The sequence below is a fragment of the Cornus florida genome, unplaced genomic scaffold (genome assembly GCF_030987335.1).
Source record: "Cornus florida cultivar Cherokee Brave unplaced genomic scaffold, ASM3098733v1 CherokeeBrave_3.0.0_Hap2_Chr01, whole genome shotgun sequence".
Lineage (NCBI taxonomy): Eukaryota > Viridiplantae > Streptophyta > Magnoliopsida > Cornales > Cornaceae > Cornus > Cornus florida.
In genome coordinates, this window is record NW_026775571.1 from 62,032,237 (window position 1) to 62,052,597 (window position 20,361).

Sequence of the window (20,361 nt, forward strand, 5' to 3'; positions counted from 1 at the left end):
TGACCACAGAACCCCTTCATGAAGCAAAGATTGATCGTGGAAAACCAGACCGAACAACAAGGGTGGGCACCAAACTCACTGAAGAAGAGAGACTAGAGTTGACTAATTTCCTGATTCAGAATGTGGATGTATTCGCATGGAGCCATTCAGATATGCCAGGGATAAATCCTGCTGTATCCTGCCATTCCCTCAATGTGGATCTGAATGCAAAGCCAGTAAAGCAGAAGCAGAGAAGATTTGCTCCAGAACGAAACCAGATTATAGCTGAGGAAGTTGATCGGCTGCTTGAAGCCGGATTCATCAGAGAAGTTCAGTACCCGGCCTGGCTCTCTAACGTTGTTGTAGTGCATAAGAAGAATGGAAAATGGAGAGTGTGCATCGACTTCACCAACCTAAACAAAGCCTGCCCAAAGGATAGTTTCCCATTGCCCAGGATTGATCAAATGGTAGATGCCACCACAGGATATGAGCGGTTAACTTTCCTGGATGCTTATTCCGGTTATAACCAAATTCCTATGGATCCAGTTGATGAAGAGAAGACTTCATTTATTACTGAACGAGGGACTTATTGCTATAAAGTCATGCCATTCGGATTGAAAAACGTTGGAGCCACTTATCAAAGGCTGATCAGTAAGATTTTTAAGGGCCAGATAGGCAGCACTGTCGAGGCTTACATTGATGACATGGTGGTCAAGAGTAAGAAGAAGAGCGACCATTTAGCGCACCTGCAAGATGTGTTCGATGTGTTTCGCCAGTATGGGATGAAGCTTAATCCGGCCAAGTGCTCATTCGGTGTAAGCTCCGGTCAATTCCTGGGACATATGGTCAATCATAGAGGAATTGAGGTCAGCCCAGCAAAGGCAGAAGCCTTGATCAGGAATGCAGAGCCAAAGACAATTAAAGAGGTGCAAGCACTCACAGGCAGGATAGCCGCACTTAGTCGATTCATTTCCAAGCTTTCGGACCGCTGTAAACCTTTCTTTGATATAATACGAGGGCATGGAAAGCAAACCTGGGGGGATGAACAACGGCAGGCACTAACCAACCTGAAGGAGTACATACGTAATCCCCCGGTTCTGTCTGCTCCAGAACCGAACGAGAGACTTTTTCTATATCTCGGGGTGTCCAGCATAGCAACCAGTGCCGTTCTGATCCGTTGCAAAGAAGGCAAGCAGTTCTTGGTGTTTTATGTTAGGAAGACAATGTCTAAACTAGAGAGAAGATACTCTAAGGCCGAATGAATGATCTTGTCGCTGATCAACGCAAAAAGGAAGCTTAGACACTATTTTGAATCTCACCCAATCGTCGTTTTAACAACTTTCCCTTTGAGAATGATCCTGCACAAACCGGACCTGTCGGGGAGAATGACCAAGTGGGCTATTGAATTGAGTTCATTTGATATCACATACGAGGCCAGGATGGCAATCAAAGGTCAAGCGGTGGCGGATTTCCTACTTGACTGTGATGATGAAGATACGGTGGAGGATTGTAATTGTTCTTGGTGGAAGCTTTTCGTGGACAGCTCCTAGAATCAAATGGGGGCCGGGATTGGAATTCAATTGCAAACACCAGAAGGAACTACGCTGAGCCAAGCGATAAGGCTAGAGTTCAGCGCGACCAACAATGAGGCAGAATACGAGGCGCTGATAGCCGGGTTGAAGTTGGCTAAGGAATTGAAGATCAACAATCTGATGGCTTATAGTGACTCGCAATTAGTCATTCGACAAGTCAATGGGGACTATGGAGCCAAGGATGAGACTATGGAAGCATACCGAACTGCGGTTCTGCGTGAGGTGAAAGCCTTTGATCAGATCAGGTTTATCCAGTTGCCAAGAGAGTATAACGAAGATGCCGATCGCTTGGCTTGTAGCGCATCTAGTTCTGGAGATACTTTAGCTAGGGTCATCCCGGTCGACATACTGATCCAACCTTCCATTTTTGAAGAACTGCCTGATCCGAGCACTCAACATGTTAATGTCATACCATATGAGCCGAGCTAGATTGATCCAATCATGGCTTACATACGTAGTGGTACACTCCCCGAGGGTAAGGACGAGGCAAGAAGAATTAGGTCCAGCGTAGCAAAGTATGCCATTGTGCACGGTCAGTTATATAGACGCTCCTTTTCGGGTCCATATTTGAAGTGTGCTACCCCTACAGAAGCTAGACAGATTATGCAAACCATTCACGAGGGAGTATGCGGAAATCACTCCGGAGGAAGATCTTTAGCACACAAAGCAATGACACAGGGGTACTTTTGGCCGAACATGGCACGAGATGCAGAAGAATTCTCTAGAAAATGCGATATATGCCAGAGGTTCGGGTCATTGATACATCAACCACCTGAGGACCTGCACGTAATGGCCACCCCATGGCCTTTCACACAGTGGGGGATGGACGTGGTTGGCCCTTTGCCGATTGCAAGATCGCAGAATAAGTACGTTCTGCTAGCTACTGATTACTTCACCAAATGGGTAGAAGCGGAGCCGTACCCTAGTGTCACCCAAACTCAAGTAAGACGCTTCATCTGGAATAATATTATCTGTCGTTTTGGCATACCAAGGTCAATTGTGATGGACAATGGAACCAACCTCGATAGCAAGCAAGTGAGAAAGCTGCTAGAGGAATATGGAATCAATCAAAAGTTAGCAGCAGTCAGTCATCCTCAGGCTAATGGTCAAGCCAAAATCACAAACAAGACAATATTTGCTTGTATCAAGAAAAAGCTGGAGAATGAAAAAGGCAAATGGTTGGATGAGCTATCAAACGTCTTGTGGGCTTACAGAACAACCCCAAGATGGCCAACTGGTGAGAGCCCATTCGCTATGGCCTATGGCACCGAAGCGATGATACCAATCGAGCACTTGATTCCAACTGTAAGGAGCTTGGCATGGGATCAAGAGCGGAATGATAGAATGCTAAGGTTCAATCTTGATTTGTTGGAAGAAAAAAGGGATGCGGCTACAGTGAGGCTTGCCTCTTATCAACAGACACTCGTGAATAGCCATAACAAGAAGGTGAGGCACAGGGGTTTCGCTCCTGGCGATCTGGTTCTGAAAAGGAAGGTGGGAATAGTCAAAAAGATGTTCTCCCCATGGGGAGGTCCGTACAGAATAGCAGAAGTCATTGGAAAGGGGGCATACGTCCTAGAAACTATGACAGGAAGGGTAATCAATAAGCCATGGAATGCTATGTCTCTGAAAAGGTACTACCAGTAAAAGTAGAGTTTAATTTCAAGCATATTGTACGTTCTGAATTGCATGCTTGAGAATGTATGAAATTTCCATGCTTTAAAAAAAGCCTCTTCTTTATTAAAAATCTACACCCTTCCCATTCAGCAAGTTAGTGGCAGCTGGCACTTAAAGCCGAACGCCAAACACTTGCTTAGAAAATGAAAAAGCCAAGTGGCAAGAGGCTTTCAGGCCGAGCGCCAGGCTTTCAGCAAGTTAGTGGCAGCTGGCACTTAAAGCCGAACGCCAAACACTTGCTCAGAAAATGAAAACGCCAAGTGGCAAGAGGCGTTCAGGCCGAACGCCAGGTTTTCAGCAAGTTAGTGGCAGCTGGCACTTAAAGCCGAATGCCAAACACTTGCTCAGAAAATGAAAAAGCCAAGTGGCAAGAGGCGTTCAGGTCGAGCGCCAGGCTTTCAGCAAGTTAGTGGCAGCTGGCACTTAAAGCCGAACGCCAAACACTTGCTCAGAAAATGAAAAAGCCAAGTGGCAAGAGGCGTTCAGGCCGAGCGCCAGGCTTTCAGCAAGTTAGTGGCAGCTGGCACTTAAAGCCGAATGCCAAACACTTGCTCAGAAAATGAAAACGCCAAATGGCAAGAGGCGTTCAGGCCGAGCGCCAGGCTTTCAGCAAGTTAGTGGCAGCTGGCACTTAAAGCCGAACGCCAAACACTTGCTCAGAAAATGAAAATGCCAAGTGGTAAGAGGCATTCAGGCCGAGCGCCAGGCTTTCATCAAGTTAGTGGCAGCTGGCACTTAAAGCCGAACGCCAAACACTTGCTCAAAAATGAGTAAGGAAATGACAGAATGATGATATGGCCGAACGATAAACACTTGTAAAAAAAAAAAACCACAACACTGCAAAACTGAAAATAGAAAACTCAATGGAGGAAAGTGATACTGAGCAAAGATATTATCATTCATAGCCAAAAAGGCCCCAAGGTACATAGTACCATACATGCAGATTCCAAAAAAAAAAAAAAAATGCTATTAGCTCTCAATTCTGATCTTCTCCAGACTGTGGCTTGTCGTTCTCGCCACCATCTCCTTCTGGACCATCGAGATCTCCATCTGCCCTATCATCCTTAGAAGGGGAGTCGAGATGAATCACCCCCTCAGCAGGCATAGGTTTTTCGGCAGCGATGGAGGAAGATGGCACGATGGTAGAAAGGGGAAGAATGTTCAGAGGGTGAAAGGGTGGGACAATTCCTGAAGATGTGACCTCTATGCATTCAATAAAGATGTTCTTGGCTGGGTCACATGGTGGATTTTGATAGTTGTTTGGGGGGTGGATGTCCAGAGAAGCGTTTAGTTCATCAGGACCAGCACAAGAGCTTGATTCACCTTCGAGGGGAGAACCGTCAACAAAACCGTCTCTGTACCCTTCAGCATACCGGATGGCACTGGTCCTGGTAAAGCGAGCAAGGAGAGCCCTCATTCCCCCTTCGACTTTGCTGACCATGTTCATCAGGGAAGACCGTTCATTCAGAAGTTTCTCTTTGGAATTCGCATATGATAACCGTTCAGCAATGAATGAACGCTGAAGGTCCCCCTTTTCGGCTTTGAGAGAGTCCTTTTCTGTCAGAGCTACACTCTTCTTGGTTTTTAAGACATCAACCTCATCATGAAGAGAGTCCTGTTCATTCTTCAGGGAGTCCCGTTCAGCTCTGAGGGAATCCTTCTCATTTGCCAGACTGTGATAACCCTCGGATCCGAGACACGGGTTGATCAGGCCCAGGCCCAAACCCGAGGGAATATCAAACAATTAATATTTTATAATGAACACGGAATACAAAATAAATTAAGAAATGAAATTAAAGCTGGAAGGAATTAAAAATAGAATCCGCAAAATATTATAATTATTAAAATCCATCAAACCCAAACTCCAAAACTCCATCAGTTTACAACTTGAGAATTCATCTCTAGTGGACCCCTATTAAACATCCAAACGGAAGATAGAACAACTGTAATAAACGTCCAGAAATAAAACTATACAGAGAGCCCTACATCGTCGGAAGAGTGAATAGAGACTTCTGCTCAGCACGAACACGTCTAAGCCTGGAACTGTCATGTACCTGAAAAAATAGAAGTGGGTCAGGCCCACGCGCAACCTAAACAATTCAACAATAGCTGATAGTCCGTAAATATATATATAGTCACACTAAAGGACTCTCACTGGACTATAGGCCGGTCTCAACCTGAATAAAGGTAACATACTAAAACGCATACGAAGTGGGCATATGTACCTATACCTAAACAGGGTACACCTCCAACCATCGTAGCCAGCTACATATCCCGATGCATATACGCTCCCTAGCCATCAGTCCTGAGGCTCAAGCTCATACCGAGGCACCATAACAGTACATATATAAAATCCATCCAAAATCCCTGGTATTGCCGCTCAACAAGTAGTTGCCATGACAATACAAATCCACGGGACTTAACTTTTAGTTAATCCCATCCTTATTCCAAGTAGGTGGGTAATGGTATTGTTTTAAAAACCAAACCCATCCTTAGTATGCCACCGTCCCATACCGATGCTTACTTTCCAATCCTCCAGTAGTCAATAATACCAATAAATCAAGTATATATTAACTAAATTCCAACATCCAACATTCAATGTTAGCAGTGATAAAATAAGCATTGATAAACAGGGTCACAACAACAACATATACATGCCCAATTTAAGTTGTTCCCTTTAGTCTGATATAAAGACAAAATTAATTAAAACTTCCATTTAACACCTTACAAATGACATACAGATATGTAGGGTATGTATCACAAAATCCTAACCTCCACAGTTGATACTAACTGTGATAATGTAAGCATCAAAACAATATTCACAGTATGTATGTAGACATGCTCAAATTATAGTGTTCCACAAAACCGATCTAGTGTTAAACTCAAATCCTCCTACTATTTAAGTTCCAACAGTTGCTATTACAGAAGTTAAGATAGCTATCATCTAGACCCATCCTTCCAATAATTTATACTAGCAGTGGTAAGGAAAAACGTGAACCATGGTTTCACAATGCATCCACAAACATGCTTAGTCTAGGTTGAACAAACATACAACACTACTGTAACTACCAGTTTCATAGCAAAACAGATATCATTTTAGTTTGGTTTAATCTTCATTAATCCTGGAATCATTTAAGAGTGCAAAGAGTATGAAGCCTAAGGGAAAGAGTAAGGATAGAATCTTGCCTCAGAAACTTTTGTTCAAAGTTTCAACGTCGTCTTCTTAAAAAAATCCCGGCGAGTTCCAAAACCCGGTTACTGTTCATGGGTACGAAACACTATTCCTGAACTCAAAATCTGATCTTCACCGTTCAGATTGTGCGACACTGAGTGTTGAACCTATCCTCCAAATTTCAGCTCGATCAGACCACGGACGAAGTGGGATCGGATGTTTGATAAAATCTGGGCAGAATGAAAAAAAACCTGTGTGACCCAGTTACTGTTCAGGAGTACGAATCACTGTTCCCGAGGTCAAACTCTGATCTTCACCGTTTAGATTGTGCGTCACTGAGTCGTGAACTTCTCCTCCAAAATTCAGCTCGATCAGACCACGGACGAAGCGGGATCGGACGTTTTGATCAAACCTTGGCATAATGTGAAAAATTGCGTTTATCCTTCTCCACTTCCACAAAACGTGTGCTTTGTTTAAAAAACCCTACATAGACGTCTACCTTATACTTATAGAGTTTTCCTAAACCCTAGGTTCATTTAAGTCCAACTCGCAATCCTAACCGGCCCATCCAATTAACGTAGAAACCTACGACGGTTATAATATAAAACCCTAATTTATACTGTAATTAAAACCCTAGTTAGATGTATTTACCTAATTACCCTATTCACCATTAAATACTTAACAAATAATCTAATTGAACAAAATAATAATTAGTAAACCCAATTAAACCAAACAAGACACATATAAAATAAGACACACATAGAATAATTAAACCAATTACACTTAAACCATTAATGCCAATTAAATAATTAAAACACTAATAAGTAATTCCAATCAAATAACTAAACCAATTACACGTAAACCATTAATGCCAATTAAATAATTAAAACACTAACAAGTAATTCCAATCAAATAACTAAACCAATTACACTTAAACCATTAATGCCAATTAAATAATTAAAACACTAACAAGTAATTCCAATCAAATAACTAAAAATAAATATCATTTAAATAAATTAAATCACCACAAAAGAAAACAATTAAGCACCTAATAAAAAAAAAATAATAATGACACATAATCAAATAAAATGCACTCAAATAATAAATTAAATACCATTAAATACCAGGAATATCCTTTTTAAAATTTAAATACCAGGAATATCCTTTTTAAAATTAGGGGTATTACATTCTTCCCCCCTAACAAAAGGAATTTCGTCCTCAGAATTCACTCTTACCTTCTTCCAATATTTCAGGAAACTGTGAGCGAATGACATTCTCTCATTCCCAAGGGGACTCAGACTCATTGTGATGATTCCACTGAACACGAACCAAAGGAATAACCTTATTACGAAGAATCTGATCTCGTTGGTCGACAATACGACACGGTGGCTCTAAATAAGTTACATTCAGCTGCAACGCAATCTCCCCAACATCGATATGCTGATACCGATCCTCATCTCGAAGAAATTTCTGCAACATGGAAACATGAAACACGTTGTGGACGCGATCCAAAGTATCCGGAAGTGCCAACCGATAAGCAACAGCTCCAATGCGATCCGTAATCATGAATGGACCAACAAATCGCGGTGACAACTTCCCTTTCTTCCCAAAGCGCATAACACCCTTCATAGGAGACACTTTGAGTAGAACCTGATCCCCAACCTGAAACTCCAAAGCCCGAGTACGATGATCAGCATAGCTCTTCTGCCTACTTTGGGCAGTACGCATGCGATCTCGAATAAGAGCAATCTTTTCAGAGGTATCCTTGATGAACTCAGGACCTAAGAATCGATTCTTTCCAACCTCCATCCAACAAACAGGTGACTGACACGGTCGACCGTACAATACCTTAAATGGTGCCATACCAATAGTCTTCTAGAAACTATTGTTATAAGCAAACTCCACAAGTGGCAAATATTCCTCCCAGTGGCCCTTGAAATCCAGAACACACGACCGAAGCATATCTTCCATAATCTGATTCACCCTCTCAGTCTGTCCGTCAGTCTGAGGATGATAAGCAGTACTAAGGTGTAACTCCGTACCTAAAGCCTGCTGAAAACTCTTCCAAAATCCAGATACAAAGCTCGAATCCCTGTCCGATATAATAGACAATGGAATGCCATGTAGCTTCACAATCTCTGAAATGTAAAGCCTCGCCAACTGCTCCGAAGTGTAGTCAGTGCAAATAGGCAAGAAATGAGCTGACTTGGTCAACCTATCCACAATGACCATATGGAATTATGCCCCTTGAAAGAATTTGGCAACCCTTCCACAAAATCTATAGATATGCTCTCCCATTTCCACTCCGAAATTGGTAGTGGCTGTAGAGCTCCTGGTGGCCTCTGATGATCAATCTTAACCATCTGACAAGTATTACATTGAGAAACAAAAAGAGCAATGTCCCTCTTCATACCTGCCCACCAAAACTGCCGCTTCATATCTTGATACATCTTATCGCCTCCTGGATAAACAGAGAACTCAGAGTGATGAGTCTCAGTCATCACATCCTTCCTCAAATTATCAGCAGAAGGTACCACTAACCGTCCCTTGTACCTTAAACCTCCATCAGCCCCAACATAGTAGAATGGAACCTCTCCGGAATCTATCTCTGCGACCTTGTCGACACACTGCTGATCGGTGAGTTGTGCTTGTAAAACCCTGCGAATGATGGAAGGTGTAACCACCATGCAAGCCATAAAAGCATCCGATAACTTATCCACACTCTTTAAAGCATTCCACTCAATAGTGAATAGAGTAGAAAGACTACCAACAGGTTGGCGACTGAGTGCATCCGCCACTACATTCGCTTTCCTTGGATGGTACTGTATAGAAAAATGATAGTCTTTTACAAAGTCCAACCACCTGCGCTGTCTCATATTTAGTTGCCGCTGAGTGAACAAGTACTGTAGACTCTTGTGATCACTGAATAATCTGAAGGACTCACCCAACAGATAATGCCTCCAAATACGCAAGGCAAAGACCACTGCTGCCAACTCCAAATCATGTGTTGGATAATTAAGCTCATAAGGCTTAAGTTTCCGAGATCCATAAGAAATCGGTCGCTCCTCCTGCATCAATACACATCCAAGACCCTGCAACGAAGCATCCGTGTAAACAAGATACTCTATCCCGCTCTGCGGAGTAGCCAGAACCGGTGCAGAAGTCAGCTTCCTTTTCAGCTCATCAAAAGCTCACTGATAGTGTTCATCCCACACGAACTGTACACCCTTCTTAGTCAGATGAGTGAGTGGTCCTGCTATCTTGGAGAACCCTTGGATGAATCTCCTGTAATATCCTGCCAGACCGAGAAAACTCCGAATCTCAGTAGGTGATGTAGGCTGTCCCCACTCAATTACCGCTGAAACCTTGGCCGGATCCACTGCTATCCCCTTTTCTGACACCACGTGACCCAGAAATTTCACCTCCCGCTGCCAAAATTCACACTTCTCCAACTTGGCATATAACTGGTGCTCACGAAGTGTCTGCAAGATTATGCGAAGATGTCTAGCATGATCGTCCTCCGACCGAAAATAGATCAAGATGTCATCAATAAAGACAATAACAAACTGATCCAAATAAGCCCGGAAGACTCTATTCATTAAGTCCATGAATACTGCAGGTGCATTAGTCGTCCCAAACGGCATAACTCGAAACTCATAAGAACCATATCGCGTGAGAAATGCTGTCTTAGGAACATCCTGCTCCCTGACCCTCAGCTGATGATACCCAGAACGCAGATCAATCTTGGAGAAATATGTGGCTCCCCTTAACTGATCAAACAAGTCATCAATCCTGGGCAAATGATACTTGTTACGAATCGTAACCTTGTTCAACTCCCTGTAATCTATACACAGACGAAGCGAACCATCCTTCTTCTTTACAAACAGAACCGGTGCTCCCCAAGGTGATGTACTCCTACGAATAAAACCCTGGCTGAGTAACTGCTGAATCTGATCCCTCAGCTCTCTCATTTCTACCGGTGCCATCCTATAGGGTGCCCTAGCAATAGGCGTAGTGCCTGGAGCTAAGTCTATCACAAAATCGATCTCGCGACTAGGTGGCAACCCTTGAATCTCCTGAAATACATCCGGGAAATCCTGTACAATCGGTATGTTATCCAATGACACAGTAATCCCCTCCTCATTTTCCTCCTCCACATGGAACAAATAGGTGCTACCGCCCCCTTTAGAACGTGGCATAGCTACTACATACATATCCTGACCAGGTATGGTAAAAATAATAGATCTATCAAAACAAACAACTTGGGCATGGTAGTGAGACAACCAATCCATCCCAAGTATCACATCAAAAGTGTGCATGTCCAGGACCAATAGATTGGCTAGAAATCTGAGTCTGCCAATATCTAGTGTCACAGGCCCATCACTCTCATGTATAATAGCTGTATCACCCAATGGTGTAGAAATACCCTGAGGTCTAGTGCATACCCTCGTCCTCATCCCAGACAAAGCAACAAAAGTCCTAGCTACAAATGAGTGTGTAGCACCCGTATCAAATAAAACACGTCCATGCAAACCATGAATAAGAAACTTACCCTCAATAGTCTGAGGTGCCTGAACATCCTGTGGCATGGGGTTATACACCCTGCCATAGTGCAACTGCTGTGGTGCCTGTCCCTGAGTCTGCGGCGGTGCCGGTAAAGCCAGATGTGTCTGTCCTTGAATCCGTGGAACCTGTGGAGCTGGTAGAGGCACTGGCGCCCTCTGTCCCTGCTGCACATACTGTCTCTGTCCCTGTCCTTGTCCTGCTTTAGGACACTGCCTGGTGGTATGACCATACTCTTCACAAGTGTAACAACTACCCTGGAAAGTACCAAATGGCCTCCTCTGTCGGTTAGCCTGTGGCTGACCCTGCCCTACCTGTGGTCCCCCATTCTGTTGCCTCTGAATAGGTGCCCCATTCCGGTGAGCACCTGAACCACCTTTGTGCTTCTTCCAAGGCTGTTGTCCTTAGAACTTGCCTTTGTCATTCTGCCGGTGACCATTGCCATTCCCCTTTTCAGCTGACTGACTAGTAGAGTCTTTATCTCCCCGCTTCTCACCATGAGCCTGTCTGATGTCCACAGTCAACTGATACTGTTGTAGAGCGGCGTCTACCACCTGAGCATAGGTAGTATAGGCTGGACTACCTGTAATAGCTCTCTTGATAGACCACATCAGTCCCTTGACAAAACTGTTGCGCTTCTTCTCCTCTGTATCCACCTCCTCTGTGCAAAGAGAGACAAGCGTGTGAACTGCTGCTCATACTCCACCACTGTCATGTTTCCCTGCTGCAGACTTAGAAACTCGGTCTTCATAGCTGCCCTGACTGCATAGGGAAAATATTTCTCATCAAAGCGAGCACTGAACTCATCATAAGACAATGTCATCCTCTCCTTTGAGGTGGTAACTGACTCCCACCACTGTAGTGCATCCCCAACTAGTTTGAAAGTAGCAAACATCTACTTCTGAACCTCTGTGCACTGAACCAAACGAAGATGACGCTCAATGTCCTGTTTCCACTGGTGAGCTGCTCTCGCATCGGTTGAACCTGAGAACACAAGTGGACTCCCCTTTGTGAAAGAGCTCCTAGCCTTTCCCCAAGAATCCGTCTGAACCACTGGTGCTGGTACAGGTGCCGGCTGTACCTGAGGCTGATTCCGAAGTGCAGCTGTTACCCCAGCCTCTATAGCCCGAGCAAGGAGGTCATTGAGGTGAGGAGGAATCTCTAGATCTCTGACCTGGTCCAGAGTCTGTTGAACATTCTCCTGTTTCTCCTGAAACTGATCCATGTCATCATGAAACCCAAGCCTTTGCTGCTCTTCCTCCATTTGTTGACGCCGTAGGAGATATTATTGCTTGCGTGCGGTTCTCCTTTCCTTCCTAGTTCCTTGCATGTTCTGTCCATTTCTAGCGTTAACCATCTGTTAACATGAAAAGACAGACGTCAGTACCCTTTCTATACGAACCATAAGGAATACAATGAATCCTAACTTAAGCTCTATTCAAGAGAAAACGTTACGCGGAAGACTTAATACGAAAACATCCTAGAGACACTTGAACCTGGAGTGCTCTGATACCAACTGTGATACCCCTCGGATCCGAGACACGGGTTGATCAGGCCCAGGCCCAAACCCGAGGGAATATCAAACAATTAATATTTTATAATGAACACAGAATACAAAATAAATTAAGAAATGAAATTAAAGCTGGAAGGAACTAAAAATAGAATCCGCAAAATATTATAATTATTAAAATCCAACAAACCCAAACTCCAAAACTCCATCAGTTTACAACTTGGGAATCCATCTCTAGTGGACCCCTATTAAACATCCAAACGGAAGATAAAACAACTGTAATAAACGTCCAGAAATAAAACTATAGAGAGAGCCCTACATCATCGGAAGAGTGAATAGAGACCTCTGCTCAGCACGAACACGTCTAAGCCTAGAACTGTCGTGTACCTGAAAAAATAGAAGTGGGTCAGGCCCACGCGCAAGTTCTATACTACTACAATCCAAACAGAGGCCCGATACGCATGTACATCCTAAACAATTCAACAATAGCTGATAGTCCGTAAATATATATATAGTCACACTAAAGGACTCTCACTGGACTACAGGCCGGTCTCAACCTGAATAGAGGTAACATGCTAAAACGCATACGAAGTGGGCATATGTACCTATACCTAAACAGGGTACACCTCCAACCATCGTAGCCAGCTACACATCCCGATGCATATACGCTCCCTAGCCATCGGTCCTGAGGCTTAAGCTCATACCGAGGCACCATAACAGTACATATATAAAATCCATCCAAAATCTCTGGTATTGCCGCACAACAAGTAGTTGCCATGACAATACAAATCCACGGGACTTAACTTTTAGTTAATCCCATCCTTATTCCAAGTAGGTGGGTAATGGTATTGTTTTAAAAACCAAACCCATCCTTAGTATGCCACCGTCCCATACCGGTGCCTACTTTCCAATCCTCCAGTAGTCAATAATACCAATAAATCAAGTATATATCAACTAAATTCCAACATCCAACATTCAATGTTAGCAGTGATAAAATAAGCATTGATAAACAGGGTCACAACAACAACATATACATACCCAATTTAAGTTGTTCCCTTTAGTCTGATATAAAGACAGAATTAATTAAAACTTCTATTTAACACCTTACAAATGACATACAGATATGTAAGGTATGTATCACAAAATCCTAACCTCCACAGTTGATACTAACTGTGATAATGTAAGCATCAAAACAATATTCACAGTATGTATGTAGACATGCTCAAATTATAGTATTCCATAAAACCGATCTAGTGTTAAACTCAAATCCTCCTACTATTTAAGTTCCAACAGTTGCTATTACAGAAGTTAAGATAGCTATCATCTAGACCCATCCTTCCAATAATTTATACTAGCAGTGGTAAGGAAAAACGTGAACCACGGTTTCACAATGCATCCACAAACATGCTTAGTCTAGGTTGAACAAGCATACAACACTACTGTAACTACCAGTTTCATAGCAAAACAGATATCATTTTAGTTTGGTTTAATCTTCATTAATCCTAGAATCATTTAAGAGTGCAAAGAGTATGAAGCCTAAGGAAAAGAGTAAGGATAGAATCTTGCCTCAGAAACTTTTGTTCAAAGTTTCAACGTCGTCTTCTTAAAAAAATCCCGGCGAGCTCCAAAACCCGGTTACTGTTCACGGGTACGAAACACTATTCCCGAACTCAAAATCTGATCTCCACCGTTCAGATTGTGCAACACTGAGTCTTGAACCTATCCTCCAAATTTCAGCTCGATCGGACCACGGACGAAGCGGGATCGGATGTTTGATGAAATCAGGGCAGAATGGAAAAAAACCTGTGCGACCCAGTTATTGTTCACGAGTACGAATCACTGTTCCCGAGGTCAAACTCTGATCTCCACCGTTCAGATTGTGTGTCACTGAGTCATGAACCTCTCCTCCAAAATTTAGCTCGATCGGACCACGGACGAAGCAGGATCGGATGTTTTGATCAAACCTTGGCAGAATGTGAAAAACTGCGTTTTTCCTTCTCCACTTCCACAAAACGTGTGCTTTGTTTAAAAAACCCTATACAAACGTCTACCTTATACTTATAGAGTTTTCCTAAACCCTAGGTTCATTTATGTCCAACTCACAATCCTAACCGGTCCATCCAATTGACGTAGAAACTTACGACGGATATAATATAAAACCTTAATTTATACTGTAATTAAAACCCTAGTTAGATGTATTTACTTAATTACCCTATTCACCATTAAATACTCAACAAATAATCTAATTGAACAAAATAATAATTAGTAAACCCAATTAAACCAAATAAGACACACATAAAATAAGACACACATAGAATAATTAAACCAATTACACTTAAACCATTAATGCCAATTAAATAATTAAAACACTAACAAGTAATTCTAATCAAATAACTAAACCAATTACACTTAAACCGTTAATGCCAATTAAATAATTAAAACACTAACAAGTAATTCCAATCAAATAACTAAACCAATTACACTTAAACCATTAATACCAATTAAATAATTAAAACACTAACAAGTAATCCCAATCAAATAACTAAAAATAAATATCATTTAAATAAATTAAATCACCACAAAAGAAAACAATTAAGCACCTAATAAAAAAAAATAATGACACATAATCAAATAAAATGCACTTAAATAATAAATTAAATACCATTAAATACCAGGAATATCCTTTTTAAAATTTAAATACCAAGAATATCCTTTTTAAAATTAGGGGTATTATACAGACCGTCTTTCTCTGCCCTTAGGTTAGCAACTTCTTTCTTAGAGTCCCTAAGGTTAGCAACTCTGACCTCAAGAAGAGTCTCTGCTTCAACAGACCTTTTAAGGCCCACAGAGAGAGACTTAAGTTTTTTATTCAGTGTTTCTACTGTTTTCTGAAAGGTGAACATCCCGAACAGAGTCTGCATGAAGAAAAAGAAATTCAGATCAGACTAAGTATAAAGGAATCATAACTGAAAAGGAACACAGTTCAGAGGAAGAAGGGTCACCTCCATAGCAGCGGCCGGGAACCGTTGGAACATCTCACCAAAGGACAGTTTGTTCTGGATTTCAAGGTCTTTGGGGGTCCAGAGGCCCTTGTAGAAAGCAAACGAGGTTAGGGGGTCTTTGTATATTGAGTCAGTGGGGCCAACGGTTGATCCATATTCACAGCTGAATAAAGGTCGCCATGGAAGAACGGATGGAATTGGACCAGAGGTTCTGGCCGACTCACTTTCAGGAATAAAGAACCGGGCAGGGGGCGATGGTTCAGTAACCCTGAAGGAAGCCGTCCTTATCCTTCGGGTCGGAGGGATGTCACTCTGATCACGACCGCCCTCAGGTATTGGCCTTTTCCCCAAACTCTTTTCCAATAGAGCAGCATTAGCTGGCCCCCCGTTGTCCTCAGAATTTCCAGCATCCTGAGTGCTTTCTGAAGAAGTGTCGGACGAAATGTTTGATGGCATAATGACGGGGATAACAGGATGGACTTCAGCAGCATGGCCCGCAACAGGGTTCTCAACATGGGTGAGCTCTAAAGGCGCATCATCAGAACGGGTTGAAACTTGAGTTGCATCTGGGGCAACCACAACCTGCTTTGGGGCAGAGATAGCAGGAAGAGATGATGTGGAAGCAGGTGTAGGTGATGGAATAACGGCAGGAGCGTTAGAAGGGGTGGGAGCAAGACACCTCCTCCTGCTGAACGATGGGATCTGAATGTTCTCCATTGTAGACCCTAAAAGAGAGATGTCAGAAAGATTATCAGATTTAAGCAAATCAGTAGCTGAAGGAACATCGTTCAGCACATTTTCTTGCAAGGTATCTAGCCTAGCCCTGCAGACGCTATAAACTAGTTCATCATGGGGAATTTCAAGGCACCTACAAAGAAAAGTGCAAAAGCGGGGAAGACAACTTTCACAGTGGCATTCAAAAGGATGTTTTTTCAGCTTCTTGTAGCCAGAGACAGAACAGGTTCCAAATGAAGAGGGGATGGGGAAGGAACGGCTGAGCGGGGTCCGCCAATTCCCACCAACCACAATTAAATTCCGCCTCCAACCATTTTCAAATGAGCTTTTATCAGTGTAGATTGACCGTTTGTCAATAGGAAAGAAGCGATAGTACAAGTCGTTTTGTGAGATCTTGTTAATCCGATAGCAGAGGAGAAGGTCAATAATGTCAAGATTGAGACCCCTGTCACGATTCAAGAGCAGGAGAACTGAAATTACCCTAAGAAAGTTTGGGTTAACTTGCAGGGGGCAGAGCCCCAATTTGTTGAAAATGTAGCAAAAGAATGGGTGTACGAAAAACCTAATGACGTTCAGGTGAACGGCAGAGAATAAAACTTCCCCGGGAAGAAGACCCTCACCGGATCTCTCGTCTAAGTTTGTTGGGTAGACTCTGAGAGAAACGTCGCGAGGGATACAATTCTTGGATCGAATGGTGTTCAGGTTAGGGGAAGCCATGAAAAGGGAAAGAGTTCTAGGCAGTAAAGGCACCTTTAAGGAGAGGATGTTTTAAAAAAAAAGAGAGAAACTAACCTCGAAGGTTTGAGATGAACTCAGCAACGGCACAGTAGCTAAAAATCAAAAAGGAAGGACTCGCCGGAAGAACTTGCCGGAGAAAGTAAAAAGGATCGCTGGAATATGCAGGAAAGCAACAGGGAGTAGAAGCAAAGGGGTAAAAGAGAGGACGAAGGAGTGAAAGATCAGAATTTATAAGGAGGAGAAGTAAAAGTGACATGGAACTCCAAAGGTCAAGGCAAAAAGTGGCGCTGCAATTCTCGAAACCTGGGTTCTTGTACCAGCCGTTCGATTCCTCGAGTTATTGCTCCAAGCCGTCAGACCAAGATCGTGTCCTTTCAATAATCTCATCCTCATTAATGAGGAAAGAGATTATTGGGGGCAGATGAGGATACCAAAACGACCCGGGCTTGGAGTGATCCACATTGCATAGGATGGGTCGGATGTGGACAAACGGGATGGAGCTAGTTCGAGCCATGTGGGCCCAGGTCCATATAGCCATTTCAGAAGCCCATGATGAAATGAGAGGAATCAGGTCCAGTCAAAGGAGAATAGGATAGGATCAGCTCAGTGGAGGTTGTAACTGTCTATAAATAGAAGGGATTGAGAGGGAAAAGATTTTGAAAAAATCATTGGGAGTGTAAAGTTTCTCTCTCTACAATTAGGGAAAAATTCTTTGTACTTTCAAATTATCATTTCAACACTCATAAAACATAAAGTAGTGATACTTATATCGAATACTTGAAGTGAATTGTCTAACCGAATAATTTTTAAACAGATTGAATTGAAGTTGAAGTAAGTAATTAATAATTAATCTGATTATAGTATTATTTTGATTTCAAATTTGATCTGTTTTTTTTTTTTTTTTTTTTTTTTTTTTTTTTTTTTTTGGGGCTAAGTATTTTAAATTTACTCTTAAATTGTTCGATACCTGAATTCATCAAAACTCTCCGTTTCCATTCCAGTTTTGTGATTGGATGGATTCAATTTGGTTGCTGAGAACGGTGGAAATGAAAAAAAAAGAAGAAAAAGAAATAGAACAAATATTTGGAAAGTTATATCTTTATTTTATTCAGCTTTCTCAGCAACCAAACGGAAAAAAAAGATAGATTCTTCATGATAAGTAGTTTTTTCAATACATTGATTTTCTTGAGTTTATTTATTTTAGTCAATCCGTTTTTTTTTTAATTTAAAATGCTACTATATGTTTTCAATGTTTAAGTTTCAAAGGTGTAAAAGATTTGTTTCAGTCTTAAATGGTGTGTCCTTTCGTTTACTCAGGTCCCAAATATTTTACAAAAAAAAAATCTAAAGTATTCCAAATTTCAAATTTCCTCTTAGATTTTGTGAATTTTCTTCCAACAATCAATGAAAGTTAATTTGTATATCGTTTGCATGTGATGATGATTTAGTGGAGAAATTTTGTATAGCAATTCTACTATTGTGGCTTATATAATGTGTAAGGCTCATCATTTTTTAGTCTTTGTACTTTTTTGGATGATTTTCCTACTTCAAGTCGACTTTTTTACCACGGCAAAACATGTTTATGTTAAGCCTTTTTTTTTTTTCCCTCTCAAGAGCTTCCCCTTGAAATAATTATGCCAAATAGTTGAAGTTTGATTCTTTCCTCACATATATATATTTTTTCAATTGTTCAATGTTACAATTGTTCGTTTTCTGCCAGCTTGGGGATACATTGTGAAACAGAATAAAAAATTAGGGGAATGTGATGAATTTAAGTTTGTGTTTTTTGAGTTTAATGTTGATAATATGACCCTTATAAGGGATGCGTAGTGGATTATAATTGGCTTAAGTGTTCTGTTACTTGGTTCTATAGTGGAGAGTTAGAGGTGATAATTACTGTGTAAATCTGATCACCATTATTGAAAGTTGCTGTCATAAACATCTATAGAGAAAATTCGAAAAAACGGAGTTTCATTATCTTTCGAACTGATCTTGTACAATCACGACAACACTATTTTTGTTTAGTCCATCTAGATGATTGCCATATGCCTTACGTGCAATGTGAGCCATTAAATTTTAAGAACATTCAACCACAACTTTTTGAGAGGCAGGTATGATGATTCTTCTAGGGATGGTAGGATGCACAAATGTTCTAGAGCGATACGAAGTGTCTACTTCTGTAAATAGAAAACTTTTTTGATTTTCAAATGGCGGATATTTCTTAATTGGTAATTCCTTTTGTAGGACATAATGGCGGGAACCTCAAATGGCCACAATTTTGTCGTGACCAGTGATTTTTTTTTTTTAAATTTAATTTTTTTTTATTTATCCTGGCGAGAGAACAAGCCAAACGCCATACAACATCTATAAACAAGAACAGCGATCATAGACATAGAACCAAAAACACATTTAACACCAACAGAACCAACCAAACCTAACTAACACCCCTTATAGTCAATATCACAATCTTGACAAACTAAGAAAAATGTGATAGTCAAGATCACAATCTTGACAAACTAAGAAAAATGTGTCAGTTACAGTTACAGTACATTAACACACAAAAGGGTCTTTTGAGAAATATATATATATATATATATATATATATATATATATATATATATATATATATTTTGTTAACAAGTAGTGAAATTCAAAAAATGTATACTCCAATTTTTAATTGGACAAAGATAACAAGTAGTGAAATTTTTAAGTGGTAAATAAAAAAAATATTTTTTTTTGATTTTTTTATTTATTTATGAATTTTAAGCTTTTAGCATTTGATGTTAAGTGATATTAATGTCACTTAAAAATTACATCATTTTAAGTGATGCTTACTGTTTTTAGTAATATTCAAAATTTATTATCAAACGTACTTAATTGAATAAGTACTTAATTAAGTAATCAAACAATACCTAACTCACAAATTCATACAGAACACTAACATTTCACATTGAAAGGTGTGAAAATATTACTAATCAAACAATACCTAACCTACAAATTCATACAGAACACTAACATTTCACATTGAAAGGTGTGAAAATATTACTAGACTATACATTTTTATATATAATAAGTGGTCCAAAATCTAAAACAAAATGAAAAAAGCAAATAAATAATATTAATGGTTAATGCCAATCATATTTGAATTCATACCGGAAGGAGAAGATTGAAGACTTATTTATAATTTTTTTTTTTGTTTAGTGGTAAAAATTTGGACTAACAAAGGTAAAGACGTGTGGATTAAAGTATGAAAGCAAAGAATTTGCAAATCAAGATGATTACTAGTTGGGCTGGGCTGGGCTGGGCTTTTGTTGTATTAGACTACATGAGATTGTTGGGTTGTGAATTGACAAAAAATTCCATTTGGGCCAACAACAAGGCCTCGCCTTACAA

The 20,361-nt window shown here is 41.0% G+C and overlaps 1 protein-coding gene across 1 annotated transcript; it reads left to right on the forward strand.

Moving 5' to 3' along the window:
• Nucleotides 1-1,535: 1,535 nt before the first annotated feature.
• On the forward strand, nucleotides 1,536-2,000 carry LOC132273355 (uncharacterized). Its single transcript, XM_059774322.1, has one exon. It carries the CDS (start codon nucleotides 1,536-1,538, stop codon nucleotides 1,998-2,000), a length of 465 nt encoding a protein of 154 aa, XP_059630305.1.
• Nucleotides 2,001-20,361: the final 18,361 nt, after the last annotated feature.

Coding starts and splice junctions, on each gene's coding strand:
- LOC132273355 (XM_059774322.1), top strand. CDS start 1,536: ATGGGGGCCGGGATTGGAATTCAATTGCAAACACCAGAAGGAACTACG.